The sequence below is a fragment of the Mustela lutreola genome, chromosome 4 (genome assembly GCF_030435805.1).
Source record: "Mustela lutreola isolate mMusLut2 chromosome 4, mMusLut2.pri, whole genome shotgun sequence".
Taxonomy (NCBI): Eukaryota; Metazoa; Chordata; class Mammalia; order Carnivora; family Mustelidae; genus Mustela; species Mustela lutreola.
Genome location: NC_081293.1, coordinates 126,092,630 through 126,116,877, shown reverse-complemented (window position 1 = coordinate 126,116,877; position 24,248 = coordinate 126,092,630). Strand labels below are relative to the sequence as shown.

At 45.6% G+C, this 24,248-nt stretch overlaps 2 protein-coding genes across 9 annotated transcripts in view; one reads left to right on the top strand and one right to left on the bottom strand.

Moving 5' to 3' along the window:
* Positions 1-570: 570 nt before the first annotated feature.
* On the top strand, positions 571-20,630 carry TMEM243 (transmembrane protein 243). Of its 4 annotated transcripts, none has more exons than XM_059170998.1 (5): positions 571-710; positions 1,358-1,659; positions 17,567-17,617; positions 18,610-18,714; positions 20,021-20,630. In XM_059170998.1, exons 2-5 carry the CDS (start codon positions 1,582-1,584, stop codon positions 20,141-20,143), a joined length of 357 nt encoding a protein of 118 aa, XP_059026981.1. In that variant the 5' UTR covers positions 571-710; positions 1,358-1,581; the 3' UTR covers positions 20,144-20,630. The 4 variants fall into 4 exon arrangements, with proteins under 4 accessions (XP_059026981.1, XP_059026984.1, XP_059026983.1 ...); XM_059171000.1 differs by lacking the exon at positions 571-710 and adding an exon at positions 801-912; XM_059170999.1 differs by lacking the exon at positions 571-710 and adding an exon at positions 961-1,100.
* DMTF1 (cyclin D binding myb like transcription factor 1) overlaps positions 20,450-24,248 on the bottom strand; it is a 44,437-nt gene continuing 40,638 nt past the window's right edge. For all 5 annotated transcript variants that reach the window (XM_059170992.1, XM_059170996.1, XM_059170994.1 and 2 more), the window contains 4 exons: positions 23,563-23,718; positions 22,669-23,043; positions 21,987-22,134; positions 20,450-21,807 (listed from right to left, as the gene is read on the bottom strand). In XM_059170992.1, coding sequence (XP_059026975.1) covers positions 21,698-21,807; positions 21,987-22,134; positions 22,669-23,043; positions 23,563-23,718 — 789 coding nt within the window. In that variant the 3' untranslated portion in view covers positions 20,450-21,697. The remainder of the gene's footprint in view (positions 21,808-21,986; positions 22,135-22,668; positions 23,044-23,562; positions 23,719-24,248) is intronic.

The window sequence follows — 24,248 nt, the reverse complement described above, 5'->3', positions numbered from 1 at the left end:
ACACACGAAGCGTTCTCTGTGGCTGCAAACATGCTTACTCAGCGCAATCACTAACAGCATGAGTGTGCAAGTCAAAGAGGTACCTTGCCAGTGTCACGTGCCCACTGTTTCTTCAAACGCCGCAGGATCTCTATCCCAGAACAAAACAAGACAAACATACAAACAACCCTAAACCAATTTCTCAAAGACTCGCGTTGCGTCCTAGTCGCGCAAAAACTGCTGCGGTTAGAACAGGCTGGCTGTTTTAAAGATCTTTTCAGCCAAATGCAAAGCTATCTTCAGAGAGGTTCTGTACCCACGTGGCTCGCACAGACGCTAATTACTAAGAGGCTGAGAAACAAGCAGCCAGGGAGATTGGCCGCCCCAGAGGGAATAAACTGGCACCTCCAGAAATAAAGCTCCGCAGCCAATGCGGCGCCGCGACCCGCGGGATTGGCTGTCCCCGCAGTGACGTCGCCTGGGCGGGCCAAGTCGGTTTGCGACAGAGGCCGCGGGTCCCGGCCGGGAGAGCCGAGGAGAGGGGTTCCGCAGCCCCGCGTTTGGCACTCGAGCCCGCTCTCCGCCAGCCCGGAAGGTTTCTTTCTTCTCCGCACGTCTCGCCCGCGTCCCAGAGTCTTTGGCACCGAATTCCGGCGGGTGTGTGAGCCCGGGAGCCGCGGACCCCCGCGCCGCCAGGACTCCCCTGCGCGAGGGTGGTAGGGGACGCCGAGGTTTGGCCTGCGGGCACGGGGCGGGCGCGGGGCGGTTCCCGGGAGGGTGGCCAATCTGCGCGCGACCGAGGCGGGATTTTCTCTTCGACTCGCTCCGCCCGGGCGGGTGCGCCAGCCCGGGCTCCTGCGGGAGAGAGCCGAGGAGAGCTGCGGAGAGCGCGGCGGTGCGCGCGGAGTTTCGGCAAATGGAAGGAGATCCGAGGTGCCTGGCGCGGCCGCGGCTGCGATGTGCATCTGCAGCGCTGGGGGAGAGGCCCGCGGAGCGCTCGGCTCGGGCAACTTCATTTTTCCCGCCGCTCGAGAATTGGAGGGGAGGGGAGGCGCCGAGGGCTTGGAGAGGGGCTTGTAATGAAGTCTTCACTGGAACCCCCCTCCTTCTCGAGCGTGGAGGTATTGGTGCCCAAGAGAATACTGAGAAGGCTTGGGAAACAATCGTGTAAAGGAATGCGGTGGTGAGGGGTGGGAATCGCGGGTCCCCCCGGGAGCGCGCGGCCGCGGATTTGCTTGCGGCGCGAGCTGCGGCGCCCGGACCTGGCCGCGAGCCCGGCCCGGCTGAGTGCTGAGATTTGGGGAAGTGGGAGCCGCGCGGGCGGGGCGTCCCGGAGAGAGTTCGCCACGCCGTGCCTCTTTCCTTTCACTTCCTGCAGCAGCTGCTCGCGATGAGGAGGGCAGCGGGCCTCGGGCGGAGCGGCCGGGTTCCTCCGGCCTGAGCGCCCACCCGACGCCGACGCCGCGGGGACGTCCCTGACCACCTGCGCTTCCGGCCATGAGCTCTCGGTGAGCGCGCGGCGTGGGCAGTCGTGGACCTGACCCTTCCGGAGGTAATGCCGGCTCAGCTTTGAGTGGCCTGGGAGAGCGAAGAAACCCTAAAATGGAGGACTTTTCTACCAGGACCTATGGCACCAGCGGCCTGGACAACAGACCTCTGTTTGGAGAGACGTCGGCCAAGGTGAGTGCGGCCCTGGAGACCGAGTTGGGATGTGTGTGTTTCTGTGTGTATCCGCAGTCCTGGCTGCGGCCCCTGAAGGTACTTGTAGGAAGAGAGAGCTGGTTCTTCAATCCTACTTCCCTCTTAAGATGTTTGTCCTGCCACTCGGTTCGCTTCGGACAGGTTTGGCCTCGCAGCCCTGAAGGCGGGCGTGGAGGAAAGTTGAGAAAGTTCCGGGCTGTTGGGGATCCTTCAGGGGTGTACGGAAGCCCCTCTCCAGCCCCTCTCGGAAGGGGAGGTGGCGCTGGAGTGTTAACCTTCAGGAGGCTTCAGGTGTGCAACTAAAGCTTCCGCAAGAAAACCCCGGAGAGGTGCTTCTGACGAGTATTTACATGGAACCATTAAGAGTTTACTGCTGAGCCAGCCAAGCAAAGAGGCTCCATAGGAGGGTTTCTTTGATGGCATTCCATTCCGGGAAGAGATCAGAGGGTCTCTGGATCTAAACAAGCTGTAGGACCTTATTTTTTAATACAAAAAGTATAATGCCTTCTTACAGCCTTCATCTTGGGATGTTCTGGGCCAGTAATCGAGGAGAGCTCTTTTTCTCTCTTCTGCTTTAACTCGGAGTCATTTTGGCAAAATGAGCCTGTGGGTCTCCCCCCCCCAGGCTATTATTGGTGACCTTTGACCCCTACAAAGTCCTTTTTTTTTTTAAGATTTATTTATTTTTAGAGATGGTGCAGGAGTGCAAAAGCAGGAGGGGGAGAGAGGTGACAGTCCTTTTAAGCCTCTCAAAAAGTATGGCACATGTGGAGTGCAGAACTTCTTGGGTTTTTCAGCTTTGGGGGGACCTCTGACAGAAAGGATAGGAAACTTGTACACCTGGCGGAGTGGGGTGTAACTCTGAATTTGGAAGCTGCAGGCCTTCTGCAGGACTACTCCATGATTTCTTTAAACTCTGTGTGGGGGTATTCTTTTGTGGAGTTGCTTAACAAGCAAATGTTTTAAGCTTGATCTCTAGGAAGATGCACCTTGTCTATTGTGTGGCTTTGCATAATCCCAGCTCACAGTGCACAAGGTTTGAGAAGTGTGGTTCTAGTTGGTTAGATGTTACTATTTCTACTGCAGTTATTAAGTATTATGTGAGAGGGTCCTCATGGTCCAAGGAATACAGTTTGTTGGGTGAAATAGACAAATGTGATGCATTGGATCTATGTTATGATAGGACATGGAGGGGGTGTGCTGGAGAAACTGGTCACTTTTGTTGGGGAAGATCTTGGTTTCTGACAGCCTTGGGCTTGCACATATGAATGCCCCTAAATTGGGGTTTAACGAGGATTTGGGGCCTGGAGAGTGGAGGCAGCTTCCTGCATGAAGGTGTTGGACCTGGGGCACCTGACTGTCCAGTTGTGCCAAGAGCTAAGAGGTTCAGCATCTCCCTCACATGTGCACAGATTGGGGTTCTGGGTGATGTAGACTTGTGACCTCCTTTAATCCCTATAGCACCTTAACACTGAGGTAGATGACTTGATAATGGGCTTGATTTACAGAGACATTGAGAAATACTGATGTTTTCTGACTTGCTTGGGCCTAAACGGTCAAGTTTTCTATAGCCTGTGATCAGTTTGAAACCTATCCAAGAACTTGACTATTCGAAATGTTTCTCTTTGTTGCCTGCTTATTTTTTCCAAGAGCAGATAGGCCTAGCATTACTTAGGCAATTTTGGGCCTTATAACAGTAGGTTCAGGTACTCAGAGACTCAGAATGAGGTACAATTCCACATATCAAAATTTAGTTCCCTCTGTGAGGCTGGCAGAATGACTAGACATAGAGAAATTATCCAGAACTGAGAAGAAAGAGACCATTGGTCTGAGAATGGGAGAAAACATCCTGCATCTTGCAAGTTGAGATGTCCAGTCTGAAGGAGAGACCTAGGTTTTTAAGGACGGCAGGTGGTTTTATTGGAGGATGTACAGAAGACCAGGCCCAGGAACTGGGCTGGGCAAGTTGCAGGGGAGCCATTTCTTTGGAGAGCAGTCACTGCCGGAGCAGGCCGGATCCCTGGTGACCCGGAGAAACCTTTCACTGGACTCTCTGTGCAGGTATTCCCCAGCCTGCTCTCTTTTCAGATACCAGGAAACTGGACCCAAAAGCCACGTCACCGTGAAACTTAGTATTAACAAGCTACCGTTTCTGAGGAGAAAACCCAGCAAGGGGAAAGCCCACTTCCTGTCCTACTCTATTAGATGCTCTGAACTTTCAGTAATCTTGTTTGCCGTACAACAACTGACCATATGTAGCCTCTCAATTTTACTTTGATCTCTATTTTTTTTTTTTAGTCTCCCAATTTTAAATCTAGAGCTTTAGGTCCAGTGTCCACCTCTAAGGCAAAGATGACTGAAAGCCCCCAGAGCAGAGAAGAGTGTCCATGGAAGCTGCTTTTTCTCAGTGCTAGGCAACATGCTAGGCATTCAGCCTTTCCCCTGTTGGGTCATCCAGTTCCTTTGTAAGGTGTGTGTTGTGACTGCTGCTGGGTAACTGAGGAAGCTAAACCCCACGGCAGGCTGCTTGTTCAGTCACACCACTAGCTCTTCCCTGGTAATGTTTGAACAACTCCCTTCAGGAGTTGCCACTGAGAGTAGATAGTAAATGATGCAGTCTGTCTGCATACTTTGGAAAGCACTGTAGACATTTACATTCCAGCTACCCAGTCCCAGGAAGCGGATTCATCTAAAGTCAGGGTGTGAGTGAAAGATTCCAGAATCTACTGTAGGACAGAAGTTACATAACCCAGTGGGCCTTGAGCATCTCCCTTGTGGGCAAGTCTCTGAAGTCTCTTTTATGTTCACCTGTATGGAATGCACATATTTCTTTCATTTACCAAACATGATCAAACATAGTCAGACTTCAGCATGACACTTAGGAATGCTTTCTCAGAGCCATGGAGGGAAAGGCAAAGTGAAACCATTCTGTTCTTGCATTAATATCTCGGATGATGGACAAAAGAGGAAACCCGTCTGTTGTTCCTTTAGAATTACGAATTGCTGGGTGGGCTAGCTTACGCATCCTGGTCTGAATGTTGTTTTCAGCTGTTTTTATCCATTCCCAAAGTCTGGGGTGTACTTATGTACATTGTTCGAAGGGAAAGCATAAATATGGCGCAGTTGCCAAGATGGACATATCCGGGTTGCCAAGCCCATGCTCTAGTTTAGCATTTTCTAAAGACGCATGGTCCAGTAGAAATACAATCTGAGCCATATATGTGAGTTTAAATGTCCTAGTAACCATACTAAACAGGTAAAATTAATTTTAATACATTTTAATTTCCCACCAAAAATAAATTTGAGGGGCATCTTGGGTGGCTCAGTTGGCTAAGCGTCTGTCTTCGGCTCAGGTCATGATTCCAGGGTCCTGGGATCGAGCCGCGGCATTGGGCTCCCTGCTCAGTGGGGAGCCTGCTTCTCCCTCTCCCTTTGTTGCTCTGCCTGCTTGTGCTCTCTGTCTCTCTGTCAAATAAAAAAATAATAAATTTGGATGTTTAATCCATACAAAAGCAGACCTACTTAGACATTTCTGGACTAAGCCTCGGACATCCGGCATGTAGTTTTCCCTTGAAGCCTGTGTCATTTTGGACGAGCACATTCCAGGTGCTCAGTAACCACAAACAGCTGCAGGTGCCTTACTGGACAACACAGTTCTGAAGCAGCTTAGTTCTTAGTTACGCTGTTTCCATAGTCATTCTCAGAAGAAAGTTTCCTTCTCTGGGGGACTTGCTAGAACCTTTAACAAGCAGATGTTCACCAGGACTCTGGTTGGAGAGGGTGGGTAAGTAGCACTTGTGGACTGTTGATAAGGTAGCCTTTTAGGGACATGATGAGTTATGGACTTCTTCCCTCCCCTCATGGGAGCATTCATGAGCCCAATTTCCACAGAACACTTGGCAATGTTCCTGTAGGAAGCCTCTTCCTTTGCTCCTCCCTTCCCTACCCTAATGTGAACCAAAACTGGAGAAGTTCCTCCTCTCTTGTCTGTGGCTGCCTTTAAAAATTTGCCTTAGCACCACACATAGTTGGGGCTATCTTTCTGAGTAACGGAGGGACCCTAATTTAACCTCAGGGCTTGTGAGTCCATCCTCTTTTGGTTTGCTGGCTGCCTGCCCAGTCATCTCAAGTCAGTGCCCTCCAGTCTGGAGGATGAATCTAAGATGGGAGGGAGAGATGGTTCTCTCTGGAGAGAAGGCAAACCAGCACCCCACAGTTAGCACCACTGGGAAAGCAGGAACGCTACCCCTGGTGGAAGGTCATGTAAACTGCTTTCGGGACCAGCCTGCTGGGTTGCTTTGTCGCTGGTTCCAAAAATGAGTGATTGATCTTTTAAGGCGGATGGTGACTGTGGTTGCCCCTCCATTCATACCTGGATGGGACAGAAGAAGGTGAGTGACTTCGGTGAAGGTACATCACTGAACTCAGCTAATAGGAGTGGGGTGTGGGGTCTGTGTAGGGATATGTTCTTGGGTCCCAAGGCTCAGATCTTTGGTTCCAAAGGCAGAAGGTCCAGTTACAAAAGTACTTTTTCTTCTTCCTATAAACAAAACAAACAGATCGGGAAAAGAAGGTGTTTTTATGGCCATTACTCCAATGAAGGCAATTCTGATTTGGGGCCTTTAGCTTCTGCAGATTTTAGCAGAAAATGAGAGAGTTAATTTGAGAGAGAGTTATTTTGTGCTTTTTGTGGGAGGAGGTTTAAGGGTTGCTGCTTAATTAATAACAAAACTGTGATTAAGATTATTGTGTCTGTCTGCCGCCCCTCCCTCTGCCTAGAAAGCTGAAGTCTTTACTCTGAGAGGTGCAGGCTTCTAGCTTTCCTCTTGATACAGCTTCTGGATGATCCTCTGATCACAACTCTTGTCTCCCTCAGAGGGGATCTGGTAGCCCGAGGTACCAGATCTGCTGGCCCCTTGCCTCTCTTCCACTGACCAGCCACGCTGAGTTGGGATTTCTTGTGCTGGACGTATTAGAGCATGACTCATGCCATGCCTTTTTCCTTTCTTACTCTAGTTGCTCTCTCCCACCCACAGACCAGAGGCCTGGGGATCTCTGCCGGTTGGGCTCAGGCATTTGTAATTTTAGAAAGCCCCTCAGAGGACACTGGAGCGTGGAGAGAGGGCTGATTGCCATGGTCTAACCCATGCTGTGTGGAAGCCCAGGACTGGCTGGAACCTCTCCATGGACCTGTTTCCTTTAGCTGCTGCCTGCTTTTGGCAGATTCTGTTTACCTTTTCTGTAGTGTTCTTGCTGAACCCTCAGACCAGACTCGGGATGCGTCGTAGGCCAGTCTCTGGGTGTCTGAGTTTGAAGCAGAGAAAGATGGATTATCAGAAGGGCAGCCCCATAAGAAAGCAAGGGAGAGCATGCCCTGTCTGTGGAACCGAGGAACGGCTGATCTGTGGTTAGCAACGTATGTGGCAGTTCGAGCAGGACCCGGGTGGACCCTGAAAGTTCTCGAGGTTATGATGTGCTATCCCTCCCATCTGGTGCCAGCCAGGGGATCTTGGTTTGTGATGTGTTAGCCGGTTGTATAAGACGTATCAACTGGCATCCCACCCCTGCTTTCTAACTAACTTCAGGAAAAAGAATAAAAGGACAGGGTTGATAATTTTTGCAGGGTGGTGAAGGAATGTGTCTGTCTGCAGCCCCTGAAGTTATTATGGAGGGAGAGCCTCGTAAAGGTTTAAGTGAACAAATAAACCTATTCCCTGGATCCAGTGCCCTCCTTTCTCCAAATGTCTGAATTCTCTTCGGTCTAAATCCCCGCCTGAGAACATTCCTTAAAACCCCACCTGCATCCATGCTGCCCTCCAATGAGCCTGGCCCTCGGAGGTGCCTCCTGGCGCTTACTCCTAGTGTTGTGAGGGATTTTTCTAGATCTTGCCTTCCTGACCCCGAATGTCAGCTCCTTGAGGGTAGAGCCATTTGCTTCATTTCTCCAACCTTTCCAGCCCTGGGCACAATGTCCATTCTTGATGTTAAGTATATTAACATCATGTGAATATGTGAGAAATGAGCATCACCAGAAGGGTAACTACATTCTTGGGCCATGCTGGGTGACTGTAGAAGAGGGGGCTGGTGTTGAGAAGCCTGGAACACTGGGCACCAGAACAGGAAAGGGGTTTCAGGCCCTCTGGCAGCTAACCAGCTGACGGCCTTCCGTGATCATCTCCTTGCTGTGCGTCAGCTGAGGGGCAGGTAGGAAACCTAATACTGTATTGTCTGGAAACTTCTCCTGAGGTTGTTGGCCTCTCAGAAGCTCTCTGGCCTGCTGAGTGGGCCTCTCCACAGATGGACTTTTGCGGGTCTGGTGTGGTAGGCTAGGTCTTCTGAAATGAGTCCTTTGTTTCCCGAGGGTCAGGCTTTGGGCCATGTGTATGTATAGTCCTATTTTTTGAGCTGTTTTAGGATCCAGTGGGTTGACAGACTTGAATGTCCCTGTGAGAATGATGAAATGCATTTGAAGTTGGGGCTGATTTAGAAATTGGGGCCAGGGTATGAGCCCTCTGTACTCCCATTCATCTCTGAGGTAAGATACCCCATTAGAGGTAAAAATACTACTCTGACCACATCAGCAGCCACTTACTGACTCTTTGGGAATTGTCACTGTTCTAGGGGCTTTACCAGGATACTACCTCCAGATCCTTTCAGCAGCCCCACACGTTCGACCGTTGTATGAAAACGGCAATTTAGGCTTCAAAGTTGAATGATTCCTCTAAGGCCACAGGACGGCTTTTGGTGGGAGAATAAATCTGTTCTGTCCATCAGGCTCCTAACCTTGTAATCTTGTACTGTGCCTCTTGTGCTAGAGGTCACGACCCCTTCCTTTGGGATTCTAGGGGTTATTTTGCCCCTTAAACTCATGGAGTAAGTTTGTTTTCTGTTTTCACTGTGATCTGATTTGCATAAGTGGCGCCTTAATGAAATTCACCTATTTTAAGTTCATGTGTCTATGACAAAGAGAATCAGGTAGGATGGAGGTACAAAAATACTGACAAATGAAAGCTGCTTCAAGACGTGGGTGTGTGAAATAAGGGAAACCTTTGAAAATGTCTGTGCATATACTTTGTCCAGATCGAGAGGAGGTGGGGGTTGGTATTCAGATGGGACATGCGGCCAATGGTGGCGCATTTGACAGGGAGCTGAGGGTGAGGGTCTTCAAGTGTGGGTGTGCCTGCACCCTGGTGACCACCTTCTCATGCTGCTTCTCCTCTTGGTGCCCTTCCAAGTTTGGTGTTTCTTTGGGTTGTCTTAGAAGAGCAGCAGCTAGGATCAAGTTCACTATTGGCCACATTTTGCCAGTGAGATAAGCTTTCCCCCGGCTTTCTACCGTGTGCAGGTTGTCCCTGGGGTGGCCCCAGATGACAGCATGAGGGGAAACCCTTGCTTAGAGCTGGGTAGCTCTGCGGGAACCACGTTAACCCACTGACAAGGTGTGAGATTTCCCGCTTCAACTGGGCCCCAGCCTCTCACATTTTACATCCTCTCAGTAGGTTTATACCTAAAGGGCTGCCTCTTGAGGCATCTGATTGTGCCATTTCCAGCACTTTCCTGGCAAGAAGTTTCCCCCCGAGATTTGGAAGAAATAAAAGGAAAATCATTTCTGAGAATGGCCATTTATTTATAGTATTGGTTTGGTTTGAGAAATGCAAAAACTTTCCAAAGTTGGAGGATGTGGCTCAAGGGTCTGACTCAGTCAGGTTAACAATGGTAGGAAGTGGTGCCCTTTGGACATTTCCTGCGTGCTGAATGGACTGTCCTCTCTTGGCCTCACCAGAGAAGATAATCTTCAGTGACCTGAAGCTCTCGTGGGTTATGGAAGACAAGTTCTGGATTTAAAATGGGATCGAGGTCTTTAATGAAAGGATGAGCAAAGTTCTGGGAGCCTGAAGAAAGAGAAAATTCTACTCAGGACACCAGATCAGAGGGCTTTTGAGTCTTAGACCTTGAAGTAGGATTAGGATTTTTGATAGGAGAAGGTGACAGGGAATCCCAAGCAGGAGGTCCCGCTTATGTGAAAGGGGTGGGAGCAGGAGAGAACAGGAATGGTGAAGGAACTCCAGGTACCACTGACTGGACTCGAGAGCTTGCTGGGAATGGCTGGGTGGGAACCTTGAATGCTGTGCTAGTGAGTATGATTTCCCGCTGGAGGCTATAGCTTATTGAGTGTGCACACGTGTATTCTTGTATTCATTTACTAACCACATTATCTCCAAGAAGGTGTGCCATGTGTTGGGACGTGCGTGTATCTTTTTTCGTGGAGCATGTGTGCACTACAGGGAAGTTAGAAAGGCATTAAACAATCCTTTTTCTTCCCTCTGTCTTCCTTATTGAGCTTCAGCCATCCTGGCCATTTATTTATTTGTTTGTTTGTTTGTTTATCTATTGTCAGAGACACAAACAGGGAATGGGAGGCAGGGGGAGAAGCAGGCTCCCGGCTGATTAGGGAGCTTGATGCAGGGCCCGATCCCCAGGGTCCTGGGATCATGATCTGAGCCGAAGGCAGATGCTTCGCTAACTGAGCCACCTGGGTATCCCCCTACCTCCTTTTTTATTTCCTTAATCCATTTTTCAGGCGTACTCTGCTTCACGGCCTTGGCACTTGCTGTAGTGGCTTGTTGGCGGTACCCTTTGCCCAGATCCTTGCATGTCTCATTCCTTTTCCACTCCTTAGGTCACATCCTCATAAAGGATTCCTTGACCTCTTTTTATAAATAGCTCCCCTGCCACCTGTCCCGGCCCCCATCACTCTTCATTTACCGGGTTTTATTTTCTTCCTAACTTCCTTACACTTGGCATGTGAGATGAGTGGAGAATGAATGCCTAACATCAAAGTGGAAGGTAGTATGGATGGAAAGTTCTTCTGATGCTGGAGGGAATTGAGCTTTGTGGGCTGGAGATGGACTCCATGATGGAGAGCTTCAACGTACAGATGAGGATGGAGATAACCAAGCCAGGGAGTGGGTGCAGGATTGGCAGAGAAGCAGGTCACCTTCTGGTCCCCTTCAGGCTGGAAGGAATGGAAATAGGAGGAGAAGGAGTTTCCTCTTTTCCTTGGCATCTTTTTTTTAAAGGATGTCTGCTGATACACAGGCTGCAGGAGTGGGATCAGGTAGCTGAGATGAGGTGGACCTACAAACCAGTTTCTGGAGAGACGCAGGGACCATCATCTCGGAATGAGAGGCCACAGGAACGCAGTGAGGGCTCAGCTGACAACAGGAACTTGCAGTCAACTCGGTTAGTCTGTATTTGAGTGAATATTTGGGTATCTGATGCCGGGCACTGTGGTCAACATGACTCATGCTACCTGGCACCATTGTACAAACCAGAGAAGGTTCTCTCCTCTGGGCACTGGTAGCTTTCTCAGCCACATGGCTTGGCTTTGTCCGAATTAGAGAAGGGTGCTCCTGCTGTGGGGTGCTACGGGCTGGTGCCAGCGTGCTCAGCGGGGAGGACAAAGCATGGGGCTGGACTGCAGCCACGCAGCCCCGTGTGGTGAGTGGCCCGCAGTCTGACAGCGGACAAGGAAGACGTGGCCCTCAGGTTCCCAGACCTTACAAGGGAGAGGGGGGAGACATAGGTGTAACCTGGTGGGTGGGCTTAGGACAGTGGGAAGGCTTCACAGCGAGGCTCAGCGCTGGAGCACAGAAGTCATTGCGGGTTTGCAGGGGGACTCAGAACTGCGTTTTCAAAGCATCAAGAGCAGATGTTGAACAGATCCATTGGGGAGTCTTCGTGCACAGCTGAAACCGCTGACTCCATGGCCTGAGATCGGGAGGAAGGCCCTCGAGTTAGAGCTTCGGTGGAACAGCTGGGGAATGATCTAGTCCGTGGATGCAGGTGAAGACCAGATTGAGGAGCAGCAGAGCAGAACGTTGGAGGGATACAGATTTGGCCAAAGCAGGTGCAGAAATGATCGAGGAACTGAGAAGAGGAGGGGGAAGAAGTTGACTGGACATAGGTCTTCAAGAGGATGCTTTAGTCCATTTGGCCTGCTACACCAACATAGCACAGACCAAGGACCAGGTGATTTTATAAACAACAGACATTGCTTTCTCTCCATTCTGGAGGCTGGAAGTCCGAATCAGGATGCCCGCACAGTTAGATGAAGGTTCTCTGCCAGACTGTAGCTTGTGTTTGTGCCCTCAGGTGCCAGAAGGGCACCAGCCCATTCCTGGGAGTTCTACCCTTGTGGCGGTAGGATGTGAACCTGAGAAATTAGGGGGCACAAACACGTGGACCATAGCAGAGGATGTTACTGCAGCTGCTAACTCCATTTGGCCCAGGGAGGGAGTAGGCAATGCCCTGTACCCCATTCCTCAGCCGTGAACCTGGCATGAGTACATGGTGACATGGCTCTCTTGGGAGCAAGGGAAGTGCAGCGCGTGGGAGAACTCCGCAGCCCACGAAGCCATTGGCTGACCTGAGTGGGTTTCAGAGGGTGGGACGGCTCACAGGACTTGGCAAGTGTGGGTGTGAGGACAGACCTGTGGAATGTTCAGCGGGCGGGTGTCGGTCTGCGGGGCTACCCACAATAGTATTGGAGGTGAAGGATTTTATGGAGTCACAAAATTAGAGGCAACACCAAAAAATGGAATTCTCAATCTTTTTTTTTTTTTTCCCTAAGATTTTTATTTATTTATTTGACAGATCACAAGTAGGCAGAGAGGCAGAGAGAGAGGAAGAAGCAGGCTCCCTGCTGAGCAGAGAGCCTGATGTGGGGCTCGATCCCCGGGACCCTGGGATCATGACCTGAGCCGAAGGCAGAGGCTTTAACCCACTGAGTCACCCAGGTGCCCCGGAATTCTCAATCTTACCCCAAGACTTGTACTCTCTGTCTCTCCAGAGGGCAGAAGAGATCGTTTCTGTGGCTTTGTGCATCCAGGGATTTTTTCTTCTGCAAAGCTTTCTGTTTTCCTTGCTTCTCCCTGGGAGTATTGAGCATCGCCAGAGCATGGACTCCTTGGCAGGAGTTGCTGTCAAGCCTCTGAAACGAGTGTGTGGTCTTGCTCTAGCCCAAAGTCAGTAACTGGGCTTGTCCTCAGATAGGGAAAGCTGACCCATGGTGTATTATGTATTTCCATGGAATTAATGGAACCTAGCCTGGAGACACCTGGGAAGGTGTCGGGCCTTCGTGGCTGCCAGGAACCAACCTCTGAGGGTGCAGGAGCAGGCCATAGCTTCTGCTGTGCTGTGGCATGTCCGTCCCAGAACTGTGAGGCCACGTGCCGCTCTGCCTGGGAGTGGAGATTTCGAGGAGCTGGACCCCACATGAATAAGAGGAGCCTCTGTTGGAGAGAGGCCCTTGGAGAGAGGTACTGTTTTGCCACTTCTGTTGACAATTCTGAGTCAACGGTATGCCAGGCTGCAGGGAAGACAAGGAGGCCACCTGCCTGGCCTGAAACTGACTGCCAGCCCTAGTGGAGGAGACCAGCAGTAAGTGGCAAGTCCAGACGGTGTGTTCTTGGGAATCTGGAGACAAGAGCATCTCATCCTGAGGGGAAGGTGCCCAGAAAGGATTTATGGTGCATTTGATATTCAAGTTGAGCTCTGAAGGGTGAGCATTCAAATTGGGAGGGTGGCATGTTAGCCACCCCACCTCCCACTCCACAGCTCACTCTCATGAGAACATTACGCCTTCTCTTTTTCTCAGGGGTCAGTATGAGACGATTATGTGTGAGGTGGTGGTTTTCTGTGTCCCTGTATTTGCAAAGACCCATGCAACCAAAGTTTACCTCTTCCAATGATCCATTGTGCTTAATCAGTAAGTGGTTATAAACCCTATTGCACTTCCCACTTCCCCAGCAGTCTAGTACTAACATCTGAGCTTAAATCAGATGAGTTTTCTTTAGTCCAGTTTTTGTGCCTGCCCTCTCACTCCACTCCCTAAACCCCTTTGGAAATTTTGCCTTGGTCTTTTTGTTGTTGCTTGAATGGGTTGGGGTTTTACTGTAGTAAAATCTTAAATCCATTTTGGAAGAAGGCAAAAAATAAATTGCTCTGGAAATGCAATACTTGTTAGCATTCTGAACAGTCTAGAACCAGGGTATTTCCAGGTTGCTGAGGGCAAATGCCAGTTTTTGTTTATTTGGGATGTTACTGTCAGTTTCCTCCCAGGGCCATTATGAAACCTGAGCATTTGACATGTGTTTGGGGTTCTCTTGTCTTGTATCAAGCTGGCTAATGACTAACAAGGAAAGATTGGGGGCTTCTCTGCTGTTTGATTGCTGGGGAGTAGGCCTTCTACTCTGGCCCAAGTGCAGTTTGAAGCTGATAATCTGAAACTAGAAATCGTTAAAGCAGCAAGGGTCCAGATACCATGTAGCCCAGTCCTCTGGTATGATAGACCCAGATGGTGTAAGGGATCTTTTTAAAGTCACATGGTTAGCCAGTGGCAGGAAGGAGATAAGCAGCTTGATCTCCTAACTCGAATTTCTGGATCCATATATATTATTGGTCTAAACTTTCTTGGCTTGGATTTTGCAAAGAGTATTGGATAGACTTGGCTGTTACCTGGTTGTATGACCTTGATCAGTATTATTGAACTTCCCCATTGGTAAATGGAGATGTGTTTTCTTACTTAATTCACAGGGTTACCTTCTATCAAGCCACTGGCATGTAGGTCCCTCACTTTCTCCTTCCCCATTTCCAAGGAAAATGAAGAGCTAACTGCTTTTTTGGCTGATGCCAGCCCTTTTGTTCAGGTCTAATGAAGTTGGCTTAGCTATGGGCTATCTCCATTTGCCATACTTTTGTTCTCTTTGGTGTCTTTTTGTTCATCTGTTAGTCCTCTTTCAGGTTTGACTTTCTTTTATTCTCTATCCTATGAAGGTACCTCACTTCCTTTCTCCTTAGTGCCCTCCTGAGCTCTGGACAGTGTCAGCTTCTGGAGGGTAGAGACCGTTTTATTCATTGTTGTATTTGCACCTGGAATACGATAATTTTCATTTTATTGAGATAGAGTGGAGATGTTCAAATGAATAAATGACTCACAAAGTAATATATGTAGAATTCCTCTGAGAACTGTACATTTCCTGTGTTCATGTGCCAGGGTGTCCTAATTCCCAATCCTGTCTTCTCTGCAATTAAGGGTCAAGGATGATTTTGATCCTATCAAGCTATCATGGGGAGTGCAAATAAAGCACAGTAGAAGGTCTAAAGGTCTGGAAGGGGAGCAGTGTTGGTAGGCAGAAATAAGAACAATAAAACTGGGAGGAGACTGTTTCTGTGAGAACTTAATATTCTTATCTTTATGAACTTTATAGTTATTTGGTACATATTAGTTTGAAAACTGCCCTTTGAAGTGCTATTATTTGCTTTTATTGCTCTGTCTCTCTGGGCCCAGGGAAGGGTCTCTTCTCTACTGAGCTGCTCACATTTTATTTAATGTGCGAATCTTGTTAAAATGCAGATTGATTCTGTGGGTTCTGGGGCAAGGCCCAGGATTCTGCATTTTTCATAGGCTCTCACGTGAGGGAAATGCTGCTAGGTTGCAGACCACACTTTCCATAGCCAGCTTTTAGAAGGGCCTGAAAGTGTGAGGTCTTATTAAGTCAACTCTGGTGTTTCTTTGGCCTGGTTCATAGTTACTTAGATAGCAAAAGGCCTGAAGCCAAGTCCTTGGCTTGGAGAAGGAAAACTCCGTGAGAAACACTAAATGGTTCATCCCATCTTGGGAGTCCCAGAGGGGCTGCATTATGATAGAATGACTGATACTCATGAAGATGACTTGGGATTCTACTCAGTGAACTGTCTAGAAGGCAAGCAGGGAGTCTTCATTAAAGTTTAGGTATCTTATCATTAAAGATTAAAACCAGTTAGGCTTATGTAAGTTTAACAACATGAAAAAGTCATTGGAGGATCTCTTCATTTCTGAAAGATACACCACTGTAGTTCTTTGCTAATGGGCTTTTTGAGGGGCCACCTGCTAGTTGATGTCTTTGCTAAGACCAGAAGTAGCATTCTAAGTTGCTCTTCCATTGAGAAGCATAAATGGGATTTGCTCTTTTGGCACCGAATCCCATCTCCATTTCTTACCTCTCTCTCTTACCCCTAGTGAGACCTTGGGCAAATTCTGTTTGCCAGAGCACGTTTTTGCCACCTATAAAATAGTCCCACCTATAAAATTTCCATCCCGGGATTTTTTTTTTAGAAGATATGTAAAAGCTCTTGGCATAGTTACTATCCCTTCACTATGATTGCTTTTCCTCCTGCTCTGATCCTAGTTGGCATCTTGCTGTGCTGTTTGGAGATAAGGGATTCTTCTTGGCTACCTCACCTGAACCTCTTCACTGTCTTCTTCCTACGGGTAAGAGAGCTATTGTGAAGTATGTAGACCTTTGTAAACTTTTCAAGTCCCTGGAACTCCTCTAAAGAGATGAGAGCAGATATTCTCCCAACAGACCAGAGTTCAGTTAAACCTTTTTCACGAGGTAAAAACAGTAGGGCCCCAAGAATAGACTGTACAACTTAGGTTGAGACACACAGTTGTCTTGTGTGTGGACACTAGTGACTAGTGATTAGTGAATTTGCCCTTGGGTCTCTTTCGCCACACACAGCTGTAATTTCAGACTCTCGATATGGCTGGGCAGGCTTCTCTAGCTGAGGTGGTGAAAAGATTTGTTTGGAGTCCTTCTAGGTTAGAAAGGGTGTGGCTTGTGGCTTGACTTGTTACCTTTGTCCCTGTAACATGTGAATTGCAGTGGCCTTTGTCTAGATAGAGTGGTTTGTCCTTGTTGAGATCAGGCACAGGATACTTGGCTTTCCTTCACTCTTCCTCTCAGCTTGGCTTGCCTCTTTGGATTCTTAGCTTAACTGTAGATAGCTCGGAAATGGTGTTCAGTTGCTGCTCCGTGCTTGTTCCTTCCTGTGCCCTTCCTGTCTGTGAGCTTTTGTTTATTGACTACTCATGGTCAATATTCTGTTGTTCCTTGCTCAGATGTTTTATTTGTTTTGACTTCTCAGAAATAAGACTACTTGGTCTTCTCAGTGGCCTTTAAAGTAGTGTTTCTTAATCATGACCTTGTTCTGTAAGCTCAACCAAATCTATATATTATACATGTATTACATATTACTAATATTATATTAGTTTTATATATACAGCTGAGACTTTATCTAGACAGTGACCTTGATTTGGGAATCCTGTTACAGAGTTGACTCTCACTTGCTGTGGGGCTTTAGGCAAATAATTTTAATCATACTCACTGGAACTAATTTATCTTAATCTATAAAATAAAGATTGAGTTAGATGAGTTTTCCAGACCTTTCTGTGGAATTGGTTGGAGTGGGGATGGGAATGATAAGACTCAGTGGGTAACCCCAGGCTCTGCATTCAGTCAAATGGTTATTTTGTTATTAAGTTGGAAAAGCACTGGCCTAGATGATCTGAGATGGCCTCCAGCCCTGGCATTGTATGATCCCTTCCAGCAGTAGCATCTACTTTTAAATCACATTAGACAAGGACACCTGAGCTGTCATATTAGTAGGCCTGGCTTGTCATCTGTAGTCTGGTTTGTGAATGGCTGACCATCCCAGTGCACTTGTCCTTTTGCCTCTGTTCAGACTGTTCCCAGTAGCACAGGGAATATTCATAAGCATCCTTTCCCCATTCAGTCCTTCCCAGTCTTCAAAAGACTGTAGCGTAAAAGCATCCTGTCTCTTCAGAAACCTTTTCTAATTAGTTGTCTGTGTCTTCCCAAGGTACCTTCTCCACTCTGATGGCACGGTACTTTGCCTTCCTGGCAGTTCTGTGTATGTGTATGCTCAGAGAGGGGCAGGACCTTAGTTTCTTAATTCTAAATCCCCCCCAGTGGCTAGAACTGTACCTTCCTGGCAGTGCCGTGGGTCCATGATAGAGCTCAAAAATGCTTTTCTCTTTCAGGATCGAATCATCAATTTAGTTGTTGGCAGCTTAACATCCTTGTTGATCCTAGTAAGTATGTTTATTTTGTGTCTCACCCAGGCTTTTCGCTTAAGTTTTTTGAAAGCTTCAGGACTGTGGTTCAGTTTAACTCGGAAAAAAGACTTATAAGAGGCCAGTATGTGTACCTGTGGGGTATTCTAGTCATCGTCTAGTATTGTTTTATTACTGCTTAAACAAAACTGCAGTTGGCAATGGGAATACTTAGATTTCTACCCTCACCCCCCCAGCTGAAATAGCACACATGAAGGCATCTTTCTGAGTTTGCAGTGTATGTTTAGTAAATTTGTAACTTCTCAGTGGCACCTGCATTTCCCCTCTGTGTGTCACCCACAACTCCCCGTTTCTGCTAATCCCTCAAGTTTATTTCGTCCCTAAAAGCACACTCATTATCCTTTGGTTTAAAATGATTATTTGGTCATTATTTTTTATCCCACGTAATGTAGTTTGATGCTCCTGCTGTAAAATAAAGCTATAGTTCCCAGAATCTGAAAATGGCATTTTTGTAGCACATTTTCATTAAATTGAAGAGAATTTAATGAAGTTTCAATGACTTCTTAAGAAAAAGAATGAGTATAATGCTTTATCTATAAACCTATCTCCGTATTTTCCAAAATGTTCAAAAACCTTTTTGGTTTTAATTGTTGCTGGCGTATTCAAAATAACCTAATAAAGGTTAGAACTTTTCCCAGTGTAATCCTTAATACTGGGAATGAGGTTTAAATGCTTTCTAATCTTTTTGTAAAGAAGTTATTTTGAGCTTAGCTAGTTTTATGAGCATGATGTTTTGTCTCCTTTTACAGTAGAGGAAAAGTATAGAAAAGGAAGTACTAAAAACAAGTAACATATTGGAACAGATTTACAAATACTTTACTAAATAAATATTAACATCCCAGAAGGCAAACCTGGTGGTAGATACTATTTTACAATGTTAAGTGTTTTATAATAGGACATAGCTTAAACTCCAGTCTAACCAAGGCCTGACACAATTTCTTTTCATACAGGTCACGCTGATCAGTGCTTTTGTTTTCCCTCAACTACCTCCAAAACCGTTGAATATATTTTTTGCTGTCTGCATCTCTTTGAGTAGTATTACTGCCTGCATACTTGTGAGTACTATTTAGAATTTAAAATGAGTATCCTTGAGGGCTGAAGATTGCAATGTATACCTAGGATTGATTCCCAGCTTTGGGTCTGTAAGAAAGGGTGTATCTAGTTACCTGTCCCCACCTTGATGCAAAGGATGTCAGAAGTCTCAGTATTAACTGACAGATTTCTTAGTTTCTAGAATCAGGAGTCATTATTTCTAAAGGGACACTGTTCCTTTGAAAGCTTGCTGGGGGACGGGGGCGGGGGGGCGGGGAGTTAAGACTTGGGTGGCCAAAAGCTTTGGTTTAAAATTGACCTAATTCATCTTCCTTCAAGGACTGCATAAAGGCCCAGGAGGATGTGGCAAATACCATTACTGCTCTAAAGGGAAGAGATACACCATTCCCGATTTAATTCTAATTATAGAATTAAGTCTATTTTAATTTTTCTGCTTATCTCCCCAAATGAAAGTAATTAACACCAAGACTCTCCTGGGAAATCTTAAGCTATAGCTTTGTCATTATTCCAAGAATGTGCAGTTTTACCATAAAGATGCATTTCCTTTATATAAAGAAAACAAAGATGGTGATAAATCCTCACTTAGATATTTGCCAGTTGTTTAGTCATTCATTAGTTGGCTAATGTTTTATTTCCCTCAAAGAGAGGTAGAACCCATACTATACACCCTTAAAAGCAAGTTTTGACTCACAACTCACAAAGGCTTTAAATCACCACTGTAATGTGCTTATCTAATGCATTTCTGCTCTATTCCTTTGCTCTTAGGAAGAGTTGGACCATGCACTTCTGGAGCTTTTGAAACAAAGCTACCAGAGATGGCTCTTCTTACTCCCAGCTAAAGCCAGGAGTGACTAACATGATCTAGTTTTGTATAAAAACCTAGTGTATTGGCAATCTGACTCTGTAATCAGTAAGAATGTAAATGTTGCCATCCCTTCCAGTAATGTGAGAGCTCTACCGTTTACTCAAATCCATTTAAAACAGACATATGAGGCAGATATTCTTGGATGGCTTGTTAGTGATTGGATGACGGACTACTGGTTTGAACAAAACAATAGCTGAGAAAGCAGGAATAGGTATGATCCTGAATGTGGAAACTTGGTACTACTAGAATTATAAAGAAAAAAACTGCATTCTGGCCACATTAGTTTCAGAAATATAGACTAATGTAAAGATGGTCTTGCTTGGGCAGGGGAGGTATATATGGATGGAATTGGTCATAGTTGAAGGAATTCGCTGTATTTAAGAATTTTCATGCCAGGCCCAGTGGCTATTACTTAAACTGTTACTTATTTTTTCTTCTTTTAGATCTACTGGTATCGACAAGGAGACTTAGAACCGAAATTTAGAAATTTAATTTACTATATCTTATTTTCTATCATCATGTTATGTATATGTGCGAACCTGTACTTCCATGACGTGGGGAGGTGAGGCTGCCAAGGAGAAATACTGACCAGGTCTCTTCAAAGCTATACGCGAGACTGTGAATCAGAGCTGGGTAAGCTGTGCTGAAGAATCTCCTGCACAAGTCTGATACATGATTTTCATGTTAATTGTAAATCTTTAATTCCCTCTTGCAGGGGACACATATCCTAGATTGCTTTGCTTTTTCTTTAAGGAGGTGGTGTTGCACTAAAACATTCCAACCCTTAAAGCTCAAATGGCACAAGCAATTTTCACTTTTGAAATTGAACATTTTTATAATGTAAGTGCATGGCGAAAAGCTATGTAACAATCTTGCATTTTAAGACAAATATTCTTTTATTTCTGTTAAACTGAATATACAATTATTGTTCCCTAGGCAACCAACTTTTCCTTATAACTACAATTTCACATTAACAAAACACAGACGGTGAAAAGACAACTTTGATTGTGAAGATCTAATTACAATAATAAATAAAATAATTTATACAAGGTTTTTTTTTTTTTTCTTTTTTTGGGGTGACTTTCCTATAGGGGTCATGTTCATTAAAACCCTAGAGGCTAATTTTGGCTTTACCTTCTCTAATACAGGAATGACTCTTGATTTCTTTCCTTTTATAACCGAAGCAAATTTTGTTTGTTTGTTTTTTAAATTGCCTGAGAGGGAGAAGTTATGTCGCACCCCACCAGCTAATGCACTAAAGTGAAGGGCAGACTCTGAATACCTTCCCTCAACTGTTTCCTGGGTAATTTGTATAGCAAAACATCTAAGAGTCATAGTATAGGGTAGGCAACCTTCCTGTCCCATTTAGTTTAATTATACTTCAAAGTGCTAACTTTGTAAACTGACAACAGTGGGTTCTGAAGGGGTGAAAACTCTACTTATCTTCTGGTGAGCTGTGTTGCTATTCTCTTCCATATGCCCTTTCTAAGTCATAAAAACCTGTAGTGAATGTTCTTAAATCTTGTAATGCTTCTTTGTGTACCCAGCCTGAATCAGCTCCCACTGCCAGCAATGGGTAAACCAACAGTAACGGCCACACAGTCCCCACCTAGGTCTCTGTATGGGATGCTGGTCACCTTTTAAACTAACAATACTTAACATTTTGAGTGTCACTGGTAAGCTCTATGCCATGTCGATGGGACATTTCTGAAATATGAACAGGCCTACTTGAGACTGGATAGAGCCATGTCTGGTGTTTAGAGATGAATATGACTGCTTTTAAAACAGAGTAGATAAGCTTTGGTGACTGTAAACTTTTCTCAGTAGCTGAAGTGAATGAAATTCCCTGCTGACAGTTAACATGAATCACAGGGATCTATGCAGTTAAGACTTCCATACTCAGTTCATCTACACACTGTCCTAAGACTAGACCTCAGATGGTATAGTTTAAGGAGGTAAAAGTCATAGCAGCAACATGTATGTGGCTTTAAGCACTGAAGCTGTTTAAAAGCCAAAGGAATGGTGAATTAAGCCTCTTGGGTGCTGCTCCTATTTCTTTGGAGATGTTGTAATTAACAGTGTGGCTTCTCTGCCTGAGCTACCTGTCTCTGAAGAATTACCTAATGACAGTTGACCAAATCCTCAACATCCTTTGAGTCTTCTGAAACAGGACTGCCCAAAGATGATCCAATGATATTTGATTCTTCTCGATGATGTTGGAGTATGGGATCTGTAATGAGTTAAGTGTTCAGTAAGTTTACATGTATTCTCTAATGCATCTCAAGAAGGTATAGTAAGTACCCTATCAAAGTACAAAAATCTAATAAGATGACCAGTTATTGTTGGATCAAGTAGCCTGATGTTCCCCTTAAGATTTATCAGGCACATGATGGAATTCTATTATAGTACCTGTTAGTGTTGTCAAAGGCAAGACAGATTCAGTATCTATAACATCAGATGCCTGGATGAAGCCATGTGGTGAAGGAACGATAAGGATGGTTTCATCATCTATGGTGGTTTGATCAACTTGTTCTTCTATGGTAGGAGACTCTAGATCCTAAACAGTGGCAATTAAAAAAAAAAAAAAAAAGACATCTGACTCCTATTTCTTAGTTTTCTTCAAAGATTCCACACACATTTAGCTTTAAAAGGACTTCATATTCAAACATTATCCCATTTAATAAAGAAAAGAAAATTAAAGCTGAAAAATGCACAAGACAGAACTTAACAGGAGCCTGAATGTAGAAGAACAATGCTGTTATGCTGGAAGGTTATTAAGGAAGGTTACTAACCTGTACCACAAAGACCTACTATGAACCACTCTCCTGAAAATGGTTCCATAGGTCCCAACAAACAGTTCTCAATCTTTTGGAAGGGTATGGGGGAAAAGTTTTGGTGCTAAGGCTGTGCAACACAGCTATCTCATACTTGTGAGGTCACAGGTGGAATATGCATTTGATTTTGTGTCCAGAGGAAAAAGGAAGTTAATGGAGACCCTCTCTCCCCCCACCCCATAAATTATTGCTAGGCTTTTTCCAAACTGAAGGTTTAAGGCTCAAGCAAGAAGGCTGTTCCCTTAATTGCAACTTACCTCAGTAACATAAGCACGGGCTAAAGGAGAAGACGACTCCTCTTGTTTCAGGTCGGTGTCAGAGATTTCTTCTGTTCTGACCATAACACTATTCATCAGTTCTGTGCTATTTTGGTCACTGAATTTGGATACATGAGCATCATTAAATGATGGCTCTACAGTTATCTTAGGCTGATGAATTTCATCTGGGAAAGTGTCTGCTTCTAGGGCATCTGGAGGCTCAGGAAAATCAGATGAGTGAATATCACTATCTACTGTCAGTTCTGCTTGGGATATGGAAGAAGAGATGTCCTCTGTGGCAACGGTCTGAATGATGACTCGTGGTGTGTGACATTGCACTGTGACGTTGTCACTTGTGTTCAACAAATGTTCTGGCTATAAAATGTCAAAGAAAACGATCAGTGGCAAAATGAGAAAATCCCTACCAGACTTCAGTTATAAGCAACAATTATCATTTATAATTTACAGGTGGTACCCTACTGTCCCCTCCCCTGTTCTCTTACCTCTGGAACTGCAGTGTTCTTACCACTGTTTTTCTAGGACCCCTCATCCCCATCATTCCATCTCATGGAAGGAGACACATGGGATTAAGGGTTATGCCTCAGTGAAGGCAGAGTGATGGTGTAAAACTATGTTCCTGAGACAACAGCAGTAGGAGAAATTGTTTAAATACATGGACTACATTAGTTCTGTTTCTTAAACTCTGTTATCAATTAGTCCTGGTCCCTACATGTAGGTAAACACTTAAACAGAGAACATAATCATTTTCCCCCTAGACCTATTATTATTGAAGGCATCTGGGTTCTCTCATGGTATTAAAAACAAAAAGCTTCTGTGACATCATACAGTCTTCTCTACAGAAACTAGAAAAATTAAGGAATTGACGTAACATACGGATAAAGCGTGGACAATGATCTGTTCAGGAGAAGCAGGAGCAGCAGCTGTCAGGGTTACTGTGGGACTAGCCGTCAGAGTGAGGGGAAGGCCTTGGCTTGAGCTTGTCTGAAGTAGGTAGGTACCTGGAGTGCCAGTGGGCTGTAAATGGAAAGACTAAAGGAAAAAAAAAATTAAGAATGACACAGGTGCAACAGACTGAGTAAATAAGCTTATTTATTAAGTCTAGGTTTATATCCAAAATGGGGTCTTTACTATACTTGGCACAAATGTACTTCCCAATCCTGAAGGTGCCCTCAAGTAATAAAATGAAGAGTATAATATTGACTTGTCCTACGTCCTTATATTTGTCTTAGAGATTTAACAGAGAGGCAAGGCCAGACCTTGATCCTGCCCTTCACTCCCATGTATTTCTGTGGTACTGTCTTAGCCATTTATTTCAAGGCACCAAGACATGGTAGCATAAGCCACTGTGTCCAGTGCAGTAACTCACACACAGTCTTCCTTCACGTCTACCTAGAACATAAAGAACTGCCACTCTCTCCATTTTTGAAAAGTTACTACTACAGCAGCGCTGAGAAGATTTTTTTCATAGTAAAATTTTACGAAATACTTCTTCTACTAAGGAGAAATGTATAGAGATAGTAATTAGTGTTGTGAATGACAAAAAGTATTTGACGGACAAT